Here is a 15,658-nt window from a genome sequence, read left to right as displayed (position 1 = left end):
TTAAATGTGGTTGGATAATTTAATTAAATGTAAGCAGCAAAAAATAGGATAGAAAGGGGGCCTGTTGGAATGACAGCAGTGTATTCTCTGCACAGCCCCACCAATTGCCTCACCCATCAAATCTGCACTCCTTGCACATTCTAACACTAGCATTGGTTGGATTCATTGGAAATGTGAATGCAAATAAAAGAGTTTTTACTTGAATGCTCTGAATCCTAGTTGTGACACATAAATTTGAAACTACACTTATTATTTTATTGCATATTCCACTTACAAGCCAATTTGCACAACCTTTCCACACCAATTGGATGGTTACCTGCATTTCTTTGTGTAAGTCTTAATTTCCATGCCTTAAAATGCCATTTATATTATTGATATTTTTTTTTTTTTGTCTAGATATTTATATTCTATTTATTTCTTTTTCACACTATGACCAACATTTTCCATGACATAACAGTAAGAACTGCAGTAGATAATCTAATGGTATATATAATGGTATATATAATGGTATATACTGAGCCCTGGAGGGGCCACAGAAACATTTTAACATTTTTTTTTTCTTCATGGGCAGCTTGTACTATATCGTGCACAGAATTTACTTTTTTGGGCTCTCAATTTGCTAATTCAAGCTGTCAAATTAATTTTTAAATGTAATTCAATATTGGTTATTTGTATTTTTGTGTAAAGAGATCGTGACTGCAAAGCCAGAAGCTGGAGTGAAGTGTACAAAAACAATGGGTTTTACAATAGTAAACTGATTTGCTCAAATCTTTGTAATAATACATATTATTGTCTTTTATTTTAATGAGTAGGTTATACAGATCGACGTTACTATTTGCTGTACATTACATTACAGCACAAACACACAACAAAAGCCGAAACATAATCATAGTGGGAAAGCACATCTATCATTTCCATTGATGTCAATGTTTTCCTCATATTATCTCCTAAATGTCAGCTACTGACATCTCAAGAACTGAATTGCATTAATGAGCCTTTTCAGGATCTCATGGTTTTTCCTCACCGAGTTGTTGTGTTTCACTACCTGGAGACACATACCTTCATCAATAAAACTATCATTCTTCACTAAAGGTTGCCACTTTTGAGTTTAAGAAATATGGGAGGTCACCCCCCACCTCTTTGGATCCATGATATACAAGACAAATCAAATCCCATATTGGTTCAAAACAGGACACTTTATTTTTCAAAATATGGTGATTGTGTAATATAAGGGACAGGTGCAAACTTTTATCGTAACATTTCCCAAAAGACTTAATTGCACAGCTGTAATTTACAGCATATACAAAGGATTAGCTACAATCAACAAGAACAGCATTTACAAATCAAAGTATTCTTAAGTCGTGTCTCTTTCACTTAGATTATACCAATTCCTGGTTCACAAATTAACAAGGAATATTGGTGAACAACTTAATTTTGCTTGATGGCTGAACTCACGTTCTCAATTAAGACATACACACATATACAGTGTTTCCTGTGTGTGAAGAGGTTTGGCAGGGGATGCAATATGATGGGGGGAGGAGGGTGATACTACTGAAAAACTGCAGACATCAGACTATATATATGTGTGTGTGTGTGTGTGTGTGTGTGTGTGTATACTCCAGGTGTCGGGAGAATACAGGGTTTAATCAAAAGAATACATTCACACACATACACACAGCATCACAAAATGTCACAACGTTAATGACTGGACTGGGGAAACATACTTAAACACAGACTTAAATATACTGAACTAATCAACAACACTGAGAAACAGCTGGTAACACAAGGATTCCACACGAGGTAGATAAGGGGGCATGGCACATGGGAGGATCGGACAAGCAGGGCATGACAGTAGAGGAATGGAGTGTTTTCTTCAATTGTATTTCATAGAATTTATGTTTGGATTGGTTTAGCATTTTTTGTACAGTTTAGTTATTATTCTTTTTCAGGGAAAGTAAGAAATAAAACTTTCAGATTCATTCACTTGTTAAAAGTAATTAAATAGTATTTCTAATATTACTATCTTACCAGTCACGTCAAATGATGCAATGATTGTAGTTTCATGTGAGGTCGGATAAATCGGGGCACTGAATTTCCACGAGTTTCCAAGCAAAATATCCAACCCAACCATGTGCTCAAAACATTTTTTCCCAGTTTCTGATATTGTGAATGTGTGTAAGTCCCTTTCAATACCACACCCTTTACTGTGTCTGGTAAAAACGAGGGATTGATAACAAATTTTCATTCCCACACAGTCTTCCATAACAATCAAGTAGTGCATGTTGAATACTTCAGACTAACATCAATGTAGTGAATAATTGAGGAGAAGTGCCTGTCTCTCCCCCCCCCCCCCCATTCTTGAATTCGGTAATCTGTTTTTCACACTGGAGCCACGCTAGAAGGATACGGCTAATGTTACTAGGGTGACAGGGCATGGATTCATGTTTCACTGTTTTGCTACCATTCTCACATGACCCCATAACGGTAAATATCAATATATAAGCAGGTTTCTGTGTGTGTCTATATGTGTGCGTGTGTGTGTGTATGTGTGTCTTTTGAGTTATCTTAACGGGATCAAGTGTCAAAACAGCATTGCTTCAGTTTTGGGGTGATCTGTCACAAAGATTCATCACTTCCATTTTGTCACCCCTACAATGTGCCTGCAAATTTGAAAACAATCCATAGGATGCTTTTAGAGTTACTGTGTTCACAAGGCCAAGGGTCTTCTATTGCTCCTTTGTTAACACACAGCACTGCTACTCCATTTTAGGGGCAATTTGTTTGGAAATGAAAACAGGCATCGATCCTCAACCATTTCATATTTTTGTGAAGCACTAATAAGATCCATCAAATGGTTTCTGATTTTTCACATTCATAAAGTCTGACTTTTCAGTTATAATCTTAGCAGGATCAAGTGTTAAAACTGCCTTTTTTTGCTGTCACTATGCAGTGATACTTTAATTTTGGGGGCATCACTCTCAAAATATAATCAGTTCCAGGACATTGCCCATACAATGTTACTGTAAAGTTTGAAAAACATTCATTAAATAGTTTTTGAGTGATGGCCTGCATGGGACCAAGTGTCAAAACTGCCCCTTTTTATCAGTATGCAGCGCTGCGTCAGTTTGGAAAAGGGTCTGGCTGCAGAGCACTGGGTGACCTCCACTAGGAGTACCCCTAATATGGGGCCGCATATCACATGACCTCTACAGCGGGCCCAAAATGGGGCCGCACATCACATGACCTCTACTGCGGGCCCAATTTGTGGCCGCACATCACATGACCTCTACAGCAGGCCCCATACAATGCCTCTGCAAAGTTTGAAAACGATCCATCAAGTAGTTCTTGAGTTATCGTCTTAAAAAGAAAGCATATGCAGCAGTGGTGACTGACCCAAAACTATATGTATTCCTTGTCCAGGCAATTCAGTAAGTACAGATAATAGTGCATGTAGCTTTCATAAAACATTTTTTCTATTTTAAATTGAAGCCCCATCCCCTTGTACTCTGTAGTGATAGTACTACCCTTTTTTAACACTAGGTGTCTCTAATACCATACTGCTAATCTGGATTTCTCCAGGAATTTCCAAGAATTTTCCCTATCCTTGCTATTTACCTTGAGGTTCTTTTGACCTGCTATTTAAGGCTGTAAAAGTAACTTCCAATTCAAGATTTTCTGTTTTTCAGGGGCTTGTCAAAATAAGAAATGGCAGAAATACTGGCTGAAATTTTTCTTGTCTCACTTGTCCTGTCATTCTGCACTGGAGAGGTATTTACTGCTTAGCAATTTCATTAAGCTTCCTCTGACTGCACTGAAATGAAAGTAGGTCACACTTTTGTTGCACAACCAAAGTACCTGTGAATGGATTAAAATTGACTGCTGATTTCCAAACTACCCACACATCCTATTTCCGGCAGACTTTGGGATGCTGATCGAATTGCAAGTTCCAAGGAATCTGCTAACCCTTGTTATGCCAGTGATTGTTATTAATTTGCTATACCATACTACTACACTGTACACATTTTTTAGTCCTTCTGCTCATTTGTTAGAATTCAGCTATTTGAATTTTTAAATACATCATTAATAAGAAATCTGACAGCCTAAGTATGTATAACTTCTCTTATTCATGTTGTATCACTCAATGCAATCTGTGACACACATTGCCTTAGACAGGAAGATGCTAATGCAATGCTTTCTTACAGCTGAAGATTAAATTGGCAGCTAAAAAAATTGGTGTGCTCAGTAATAAACAATGTAATTTATTACAGGTGTTAAACAATTCCTAAAGGTTATCATTGTATTGAGAAAACATTTTTTTTTAAACTTGGTAACAAGTGGTTAAATAGATTATAGTAAGTACTGACAGGGTAAGAACCTATGAAGATGAACATAGTGTGTGCATAGTTTTGCAATAACTGATGGTGGCTTTATTTTTATTCTTACTTGGCATCTGGTATCCTGTTTTTTGATCAATTAAACATACAATTGACATTCAGGTGTTGCTCAGAAAAAAAGATGTTATTCAGCTCCTCCAATTAAAAGCACGAATAATTTGATGCTGCTTTCCCTTTAATAATTATGCCTATTACCACATACCTAACTTTGATATTACCACAAGATATGTTCAGTTAATTATATCTGAGAGGCTTAAACAGCATTCTGTGCATAGGATTATGTGGATATTTTGGTCAATAAATGCCTACTTTACAAAAATTACAGAGCCCGGGTCTTTAATTTTGTAACTGAAGACAGATTATTTGAACTGTAAATCAGAATGCACCCCATTTCTGTAAATGTAGTGCTTCTGTCTTATCAGTGCTATAATGTAACACTAGCCCATTGGGATTAGCTACACTGTAAAGTGAGGTGTCAGTAACTGGCTGAGGAATGAGGATGATAAAAAGAGGACACACATTTATGTTTTTGTGTAAACAGAAGGCAAGAAAAGGTGATAGATCACAGATGTAGCTCAGTAGCAATTGTGAGTGTCTCACCTAGGGTAGAATACCAAAACTGTCACCATCAATCTGAAACACATTTCACTCTATAAGGCAGATTTCACCGTAAACATCCCATTTCGCTCTTTATCAATGAAGATGGTGTTTCATTTAAAAACATCATCCATATTGAAAAAGGAACAAATATAGTGTCCAATATGTACTAATTCTCCATCTATTTCTGCTCTTCTACAAAATAATTTCTTAATAATAGTTTTCTACACTGGTTTCAGGTAGATTTCATTTGATAAGCAACATTTGTTGATCTAACATATGCATCATCAGCAAAACCTTTAAAAATGGACTCTTTATTCACTCGAGCGTCTAACAGGAAGTTCTTAGCTCCTTAAATGTATCCTTGTTGACTCAGAGGGGGAGGCATGGATTTTACTTACCAACTTTTATTGGATTTGAGGATTGCATAGTGAATGAACCAAGTTATTAAGTAAAACAAAATTTTATATCCACATGGATAAAAGGATTATTCATAAAGTGGCAGCAGTACCATTCTGGCATTGTACAAAGTTTGCACCTTACATTACTGGACTAGACAGCTTAATACAGTGTCCTTGGGGTGACAACACTAGATAGATAGATGGATGGATGGATGGATGGATGGATGGATGAACCCCAATATGCCACTTATTGCAAATGCTTAGAGAAAACAACTGAGGAACAAAAAAAAAAGATTCATAGACATACTATAACGTAATCAACATTATTATGAAAAGATTTGTCATCTGTCCATTTACTCTCAATGGTTTTGTAATTGCTTTAACTGCTATAATAGTGCAATTTTCACTCTTTTCACCTCCTACCACAAGTTATAATGCTTATATTATCTTGTACTCCTGAGCTCCAGGAAATGCATCTTTTCTATTCCCGTTTATGCTGAATTTCAACTGATCAAGTTGAAAGAGATAGGAAGTCTTTATATTTGTGCTATTGGATTTTACAATAATTATTTTCAATATAGCTATAGCCGAAATCAGAATTGCATTCACAAAATGTACAGTTCACCACAACCTTTGGTGTTAAAGCATTTGTAGTCATTCTTAGGGTGATGATAAACAGGGCAACTCTTTGAGCAATGTTGCCGGGCAATGTTGCTGACAAATGTTGCTCAGACACTTTCCCACTGAAATTGGGCAACAAATTTCTACTTGAAAATCTTTGATCAGCAATGGGCAACTTTTCACGATCATCCAGTTGCAGACGATCTGCCCGTGCCTGGCTTGTAATTAGATTTATCCCAACAGCCAATGACAATTAATGATATCATCGTCTCTGCAGAGTTCCTACCTGGATGACTTTTAAGAGAAAATGTTTTAAATTAAAAATGTACTTAGACCCACAATTTTGTAGCTGCATTGATATTGCCTTTATAATTTAAAATTGTCATTGAATATTGTCCAACAAGATACTTAGCTTGAATAGCTTGAATGTACTCCCTAAACTTTTTATTTATTTATTTCTCCGACTCCATTTCTGGGTGGCATGGTGGTGCAATGGTTAGCACGTTTGCCTCACACCTCAGGGTTTGAGGCTTTGTCATGGCTCCGTGTCTCTGTGTGTGTGAGTTTATGTGATCTCCCCGTGTCATTGTGGGGTTTGCTCTGGGTACTCTGGTTTCCACTCCACACGCCAAAGATAGGCTGTGGTTAATTGTAGTTTCCAAATTTGCATGTAGGTGTGAATGTGCCCTTTTTGTGCTTTTGCAGCCCCAAATCTCTTATACCTGCAACCTCACCCTACAGATGTCTGATCATGATAAGCTCTCATTGACATAGTCTGTCATCACTGTTCACTGTGCCATGTTAGCTTTCACCTTGCCTTTTTAGGGTTAGGGTACTGGCATAATCAGAGAGAGACATGAGAGTCACTTACAGAGTAAAGTCTGGTGCATTTTAGATAATTAAAGTTCATAATTTAAGCTCGTTGACACTTTCAAAGATCAAAGTACCAACACTGTGCTATATTCAGCAGAGTGTCACAAGGTTCAGAAAACGTACCCGTGGGCCCTGACAATGCAAATCTCAATGACTCAAAAGGGAAGCCATCACCTTCTCTGCAGGGTAAATGCTCCTCTTTGAACGTCTGCTTAAAGGCTTCCACCAGATTTCACTTGACTGATCATTCAGCTTGCAGTGAATCAGCTAATATGATATTACTGACGTCATATAAAATCTCTGTCATTATTTTCTCATTTTCTAATTGTTTAATTATGATGAAATATATAGCTTTCAATATTTTAATGCATTTTTGTACATAACTTGTATGTTTCCTGTTATTTAAATGTTTAATTATATTATTGACATATTACTCATTTATATTTGGAAGACTTCTGTGTTTAGTGGTACTTCAGAGACATTAGCCCAGGCAACATGACATTGCTCACAGATGGTACACAGCACTGAATGGAAGAGCAACATGATTAATAGGATCTTACAAACACTTCTCTCGGGAGAAATCTGATTGCTTTACTGGGACATATAGAAGATGGAAAGGAACAAGCATACTGAAATTTTGGGGACTTAAAGCACAAGACTATGAGAAACCATGTTAGTATATCTATCTATCTATCTATCTATCTATCTGTCTGTCTATCTATCTATCTATCTATCTATCTATCTATCTATCTATCTATCTATCTATCTAATTACATTCAATACAAATATTTCACATTGTAAGAAAGTAAAGGTTATATGGCTTTCAAAATACCATCTGTACATAGCAGTAACATATAAACAGATTACTGATGTTTATTGAATAGTATGCAAAACCAGTATACAATATCTTTAATATGTTTGAGGTATTGTTTGTAAACGGAGAAAGTAGTAATTATATGAAGTATAATATAGAGTATACACTAGGACTGATCCCCTTCCACCGGACATCTAGGGGAAGGGTAGGGGAAAGGTCTTTACGCATGCGGTATGCCTTGGCTTAAACTACACTTGAATTGGCTTTCTTGCAAAAAGTACAAATCATTCGGAATTAACTGAGTGTCTGCTATTGCATTGGTCCTTAATCATGTGCGGTGAGAGTGTTTCCTACTAATTCGCATACCGGGTCTTCCCCTGTTTCTCAAGAGATGGAATATTCCCGTCAACCACAGCCTACACAGGCGTGTGCATCACAGTTTACAAGAAAGACTTGGAGCAGGTCGTGGTAGTATTTCTGCCAAGAGAAGATATTTGGTTATTCCTGGGGAGATTATACCAGCATACAAAATGGATATTTTTACGGCTATTTTACCGGTTTTGCTCGTAACGAAACCAGGTACGAGTTATGCTGTCAGATAAAATCGACTGGTTTTACGGACAGTTTGTGTCAATTACGGATGCCTTGTTTCTGCGTCTTCACTTTTTTTATGACCTTCGCCCATGCAGATTTAGGTTACTGGTATGACTGTCGTATTAGTCTAGCAAGCTTTTATAACTTTACTTGTGTAGAGAGAAGTTTAGTTTTAATGGCTGAATCAGTATAATCTGATCAACGTTAACCATCGCATAGTTCCTGCCCCATTTAAAGTCTGATTTAAAATAAACTGTACACGTGATTGCGCATGTGAAAACGTATTCGGGTAAATGCAATGACATTTATATGCCTTCTTTGACAGCTGTGAGTTATTGTGTTGAACTCACCGCAATAATAGGACAGATTATTGAGAAGGTTCGCACACTTGATCTCATCCCCCTAACATTTACGTAGCATGATGGGCCCATATTAAAAACAAAATATTCCCATTTAATCTGGTTCAGTTTTCCGATGAAGTTATCCTGGACACTATATACCTGAATATTTCCGTTTTTTTAAGGGATCGTTCTTTGAAATATATTCTGAAAGGGAATGATGATACGCGGACTGTGATACATGTTAGTTGGGCTTTCTTTTGCACCTCTTTTTTCCCGTGCGTTTCACCTTAGTTCAAACGATTTCTTTTCCTTCCAGTTTTAGGGTTTGGAGTAGACCCCGAATTGCAACTGGATATCATCAATGAACTGGAATTTGCAAACGCAACATCTGGAATAAGCCAAGTGTCCGGGCTCCACAACAACAGCAAAGCCTTCTTATTTCGAGGTACTGTAGTTCACTTTTACGGCCAGCAACGATTGCTCTGTATTATTATTATTACTACTACTATTATTATTATTATTATTATTATGTTGTTGTTGTTCTATTTGGTTTTATTAAAAACAAAGGCAAAGAACTATCAAAGGATGCAGCGCTGGTTATGGGTCTATAATTGCTTCAGAAGTTGTTTAACTCGTTGAAAAAAACATACCTCACTTCCCATTTATTCCGACGTGCGACCAGACGTGGGGATTTATATTACCGGTGAAAAACATAACATGGCCGAAGCGCGACAGTATCAAATATTAATATCTGAAAATGTATTAGGGATTACAAACAAAACGAGGCGTTTGCAACACGCAGACGGTCTTGCTTGTTCGTTAGGCTATAAGTGGAACAGTTTAGCTTTTATTGTCAGACGCGCTTAACACTTTAGGTTAATGTGATGCTTTATGCCGTAATATGTCCACATGGATTCGTGGTCGCCTTAATACAACTATATATAAACATAATGGCGAACAATTAACGGAGGGACCACTGACTTTTCGGGGAAATCACGGACCTAGTTAAAGCATGCCTTTATGATAATTGATCTTTATTTGCCTTTCCGTAAGTTTGTCAGATTCAATACGTACTACATAGATACGTGATAAGTACAATATTAACATTTGGCAAGACGTTTCCCAAGAAATTCTCTCCAGATTTGTAGGCTGATGGCTAACACAATATCCAAACTCAAAAGACGGGGGGGTTTGGCTATATTTAGTATACCGCTGCACATCGATCGTTTGAAATTTGTATTATTTCACGTTTATTTTTTTTCTTTCTTTATTTCTTTCACTGTTAATCTGTACCCTTGTATTTCAAATTAAATGTTGTTTTGGAAGTTATTTGTATTTACGTAGGACAGGTCATATATTTTAAGTTCCATTCGTCTTGGTATGTTAGGGTGTTATACAGTAATGCAGCATTGTTAATTATAGTGTTTGGGGACTCATGCATAGTTGTTCAGATCATTTTCATACCAAAAAAGTGTGTATTGTCAATGCTTTGTTTACCATTCTTAACCCCCATTTATTCTCACATTTCACAACCTCCGACCCTAAACAAGGAATTCTTCAATGTAGAAGCAGCCTCAATGGACCATCTGAGGGAGGGAAATTCAGTTGACTTAGCAGGCATCGATTAACTTCTGTCACAGGCTTTGCTCTGCATGGAATGTGCAGTGTGGTATGTTTCTCAGGGTAGGTGCCCTAGCTTTTGGGAACATCCAGCCCATAGTTGAAAGAAATGCAGTCAGAGCTCCTGAACAGCTTTTTGTACCAAAGTGCTCCTTTGCTTGCAGGGTTGCTGTGTGTGATCTGCATCTGGATCAGGGTTATTGCATTTATGACGTCTATGACAACATATTTTAAACTGAAATGAATTAAACAAAGATAAAATAAGAAAGTCAAACACTTTCTAAAAGGCTATTTTGCTAAAAATATTCTTTGTTTTCAATGACCATTAAGAATACCTGGAACATGTTTTGTCCTTTTGAGGACATTAATGCAGGGTGCGCACTGTGTGTTCATGCAGAATTCTGTAAATATCAGACTTAAAATGCTGTACAACTTTCCGTTTGTCCCTACAAATTATATCACTAAAACTTTAATTGAAACAACAATACATAAAAACTAAACAGAAAATAAAAACTACGAAAACCACACTGAAAACTAACTAAAAATAAACTGGATTTCATATAATAACTGAAAATAATATAAAAGAAAAAACTAACTTAAAAAAAATAAAAACTATAATAACAGTAATCTGGACTTTTGGGTTAAGTGTCCGCCAGTTCATAGGCCTCCTCATCGGACATGTACATATGCTTATGACACGGTTGACATAAATGTGGTTCATCTGCTGTATTTCTGCCCACACAGCCACAAATCACAGTGGTTTCTGTTTCGGAATTTTGTCCTTTTCTTCTGCCTGAAACATTCTGCTCGACCATTGTTACTCACCCAATTAATAAAGAAAACCTGAGTTGGGCTGCACAATTCTGTGTAAAATATTGTAACAGGATTTGTGTAGTGGGTCATGTTTATTAATAGTAAAGAGGAGGCAGTTCTTTATAAAAAGGAACCACATTTATTAACAGCACACTGCCAAAGACAACCAGCAGCGACACAGACAGGGGAAGTCCACAATTTATGCAACATCCACACTCGGGGTAGACGCTATTGAAAACATGCACTCCACGGGAGATACTACATGTGTATTACATGGGTAGAATATTTTCTATTTACAGTGTAAATACATGGTTACACACATTAAATAACATGATCACACATATAAGCTGTGTGGCGCAAAGCATGCTGGTAATATGAATAATCGCAATATGAATCACATTTTTTTTCCACTCAGAATCGAGATTGCAATTTTCTCTCTTGATTCTTGAGCAATATATTTCTTCTTCTTCTTCTTCTTCTTACATATTGTCTTTATATAGATGGAACAAATAATATGTAGAGATGCATGATATATGGATTAACAATCTGATACTGTCATTCGACATTTAGACCTTAAACTAATTTAAACTTTCAGTATTCAAAGTTGGCAACACTGAAGCTACTACTGAAATAAAGGTAATGATTGCGCTAGACAGCATTTTTCGTAGTGGTGGACTAGGATTTCTGTTTGCTCATTCACCACTTATAAGAGGTCTAAAAGTATTCGCCCATGAAATATTTGTACAGCCCCTCCTCAGTTTACGATAGGGTTACATTATGATGAACACATCATAAATTGAAAATATTGTAAGTCAAATATGAATACGATATGAAAAATCACACAGAAAAACACTGTACAATACGTTGTTAAACACTGTATGACATGTTTACGCCTGTGATTGTGACAGAGACTTCAAGCATGGCTATGTGGAAGCTGCCATCACCCAGCATTAGTAAAAAGTATCGTACGACAAGCCGCTAGCCCGAGAGCAGATCAAAATTCAGAGCTTAATGACTACTATAGCATCGTTATCGCACCATTGTAAAGTTGGAATATCGTGAGTCGACCCATCGTAAAGCGATGGGCATCTGTAATTCTTTATTAAATCTGGCCCATAGATTGATTATTAATTTTTCACAGGAAAAAAAGGTCATTCCAGTGATTTGCTAATTTTCGTCAGCAAGCTTAACAAGTTCCATGGCTTATTCTAAATAAAAAGGAAATTTGTGACTAAGTTGTTCTTATTGTGCTGTACTGTAGGTAACAATTCTGTATTTAGATCTGTCTTCAGTAAAGCTAGGTTGCTTTTTGTAAGATCAGTAGATTTGAATGTATAGTACTGTACTTTTTGCTTAAGTGCTTTTAAAACTGGGTAATTTTGATTTTTTTTTACTGGAGTTGTATTTTACTGAATGACTTTTACTTGAGTAACATTTTGGTATGGCAGCTGTACTTGAGCACAGACGAACATCTCTAAATTTGTTTTGTAAATTTATGCAATTCCAGACTTACATAAAAAAACAACCATACACGTTATTTAGGAATAGTGCTTATGCAAAGCATCTGAAGTACGTTAAGCGCAAGTTGGAGTAGCCAGACAAGGCAGGCAGCTGCATCTTCCCAGTTCTCACATACAGTATCACGTCACGTGTTGTGAACTCATCTGTTCTAATGAGTATAGAGCTTTATACAGTAGAAATGTTAAGAATTCATTTCATTGACTTTGCCTGTCTTATTACAGTGTTTGATATGTCTGACATTTACTAGAGGATTTTATTAATTGTGTAATTTTTTGTACTTGTGTTTGTTACAAATGCTTAGGCTAGGTTAAGCTGGGGTAGGCTAGGTATGTTGAATAGTGGGGGAGAAAGGGGTAATCTGTCATACCTAAATTTTGACTTGCATAAGTAGTTGAAGAACAGTCTATTTGCATAAGTCAAGGAGTATCTGTAGGAAAATTGTGCAATTTTTCCACCACTGTTCAGAACATGTGTGCATTGTATGGGCTTGACAGCAGGAGTGTGACCCATGTGGAGGAGTGAACGTCTAGTGCACATCTAGAGAAATATATCTCGACCTTTACTATCAAGGGGACTGATGGTCATTCTTCCATAGGCTCCCTCTGCAAATTATTGTATTTGATCCTAATTAAATTATCTTATTTTATGAGCACTTCAACTGCAAGATGGTGTTTGGGCAATGAGCTAGATTTTGTATCTGATCAGTTTATGCTCTGGGAAGGAAAAATAAATAATCTACTAATGTATTATGCATATTATTAGTAAATTTCACCTTAAGGTATTGCTAACTATAGCTTCAGTGAGGTGAGTTAGTCAATGAACTCTTAATAAGCTCTGGATTTCTCTCAGCCTTGTTAAGTTTTAGGGTATGTTGTCTGTGATACTCTGTTTATGATTGAATTGGTGTGTTGTGTTACAAACATACTCATTAAATATTGTGAGGCAACCTGAGGCCAGCTTCTCAGTCTCTTTCATGATCCTGGCCACAATTACCTCTGTTCCTTTGTTTTGTAGATTAGTTTTTCAATTTGGAAATCAGTGTATTTGTGTTCAGTAAAGCAATCTGTTAAACCCATTTTGTAAATCAGGTGTTAATTGCTGTGAACTATTTTGACACTGTTCATTGTTTTTCCTTTCCATGTTTCACTGCCACTGTCTTTTTGAGAAGTTCAGATATCATGCCTTTGTTTTTTGGTCAAGATGATGTTTAGTATGGAAATTATGAAATGGAATGGTTGTTTATGAAATAGACCACTATATAAAATATAGTGCTTCGACAGTATTTTATGACGATGTAAGTAGGTAATGCCAAGCATCTGGTGGACAACATGGACCGTTTTCTCTGAATGGAGACTGTTTATGAAGAAATGATCTCCTGCCTATCTTGTAATGTATTTGATGAAAATGGGCAGTTAAATAATTTGTAAAAGGTGGTTTACCTGCTGGTAGTCTGAGCATTCTTGTATATTCCAATCCGTCATTCAGTTTTAAGCTCACAAAATTGACATTTTCTCCTTGTTTTCAGGCATATTTAGTTCAGATGCTTTGGTTTTTATCATATAATGCAAATATTTGTATGCATTTTGATATGTTTTAAGTAATCAAGTTAGACTTGATTGGCTTTAGCTTGTGTCTGGGTGTCTGAACACAGGGCTTCCCTAAGCGTGGGTCGAGATACCCACGGGGGGATGGGGGGTTTCCAGAGTATGGCAATAAAAATGAAAATAAATAAATAAATAAATCCATTGTAACGGGTCAATTGTGATAATAATAATCTACCGAGGGTATTACCCCGCCCAATCATATTATGATTGCACAAGAGATTGTTCAAATTAGAAAGATAAAAGAAAAGAAATTGACTTAGTAAGTCTTCAATCATTGGATAAATCCATATAACCAAATGAACCAATTGCAATTGTTTGTTTTTGTCAAACAAAAGATCAGAAGAGGTATGCAGCAACACTGCAACACTTTCATGAATTTGTTTAAACAATTAAGGCTTTGACCTAATGGATCATGACAAGCACCAGGTTGCATCATTTAAAGAGAGTTAAAAGTCTAATTTATTTAACTGCAAATCAGATGGCAGCTTCATCCCAACTAAATGAATTTTTACTGTATTGTGAAATTGTCTCTGGCATTCAAAGAATACATAATGTTTTTAGCACCGGTTCTCCACTGTGGCCGCTGCAAACTCTTTGGTATGTGAGCTAATAACTCAGAAACCTTTTGACAGAACTAATTAACTGATTAACTGATTGTCCCAAAACTGTAACAGAGCCACCTAGTGACTGCAAAGAGAAGGGCAGCCTCAGACACTTGATCTTGTCAGTTTGATAACTCAAGAATTATTTGGCCTATCTTTTCCAAACTTTGCCAGATTAACACATTGTTTACGTATCTGTGTGCCTATGTGCCTGAGTATGTCTGAAAAGCAGAGGGATTAAGGATGGTTAACCATTCAAAACACGAGTTCAGCCATCAGAGTGTCTTGTCAGGGCATGGATGACAACAGCCCACAACGCAGTGTTTAAGCACAAGGAACTTTATTGCAGACTTAACTACATATTCAGAGCAAAGGGTTCTACAGGGAACACTGAATATCCAACACATTCACAATCAGGTAGCACATGCAATGGCCAGCAGAGGAACAGGGCATGGACAAGCACATACGCTATATTGCCAAAAGTATTGGGACACCTGCCTTTACACACACATGATGTAATGTAATCTATTAAATAATCAAAAGTTAAAATCTGTAGAGTCAGTAAATACAGTAGGCATGTAATCACAGGTGAAATGAGGAAAAGCTTGCATGTTTCTGACAAAAAGAGGTTTATATTAACTCCCCACACAAACACAGGGACTTTGATTATTGAATACAATGTAATTATTTAAATTTGTTAGCATTGTATAATGTATACAGACATGTAATGTGTTCTCATTATCTGAAATATTTTTAAGGCTGCAATTGAAATGGGTGGGTAGCCCATACATAGGTATAATACACAAGGTCATACAGGATAATGTGAGAGGACAGATTTGACTCAGTCACTAAATGGATCTGTC

At 36.6% G+C, this 15,658-nt stretch overlaps 1 protein-coding gene across 3 annotated transcripts in view; it reads left to right on the top strand.

Moving 5' to 3' along the window:
- The first annotated feature begins 8,152 nt into the window (after positions 1–8,152).
- The window catches only part of LOC111841508 (protein kinase C-binding protein NELL1), a 214,173-nt gene continuing 206,667 nt past the window's right edge, over positions 8,153–15,658 (top strand). For all 3 annotated transcript variants that reach the window (XM_023807322.2, XM_023807314.2, XM_023807305.2), the window contains exons 1-2: positions 8,153–8,279; positions 8,952–9,080. In XM_023807322.2, the coding sequence (XP_023663090.2) occupies positions 8,231–8,279; positions 8,952–9,080 (178 nt within the window). In that variant the 5' untranslated portion in view covers positions 8,153–8,230. The remainder of the gene's footprint in view (positions 8,280–8,951; positions 9,081–15,658) is intronic.

The sequence above is a fragment of the Paramormyrops kingsleyae genome, chromosome 11, assembly GCF_048594095.1.
Source record: "Paramormyrops kingsleyae isolate MSU_618 chromosome 11, PKINGS_0.4, whole genome shotgun sequence".
In the NCBI taxonomy this organism is placed as follows: Eukaryota; Metazoa; Chordata; class Actinopteri; order Osteoglossiformes; family Mormyridae; genus Paramormyrops; species Paramormyrops kingsleyae.
Note: the sequence above shows the minus strand (reverse complement) of the source record. Positions and strands in the feature narration are given on the sequence as shown.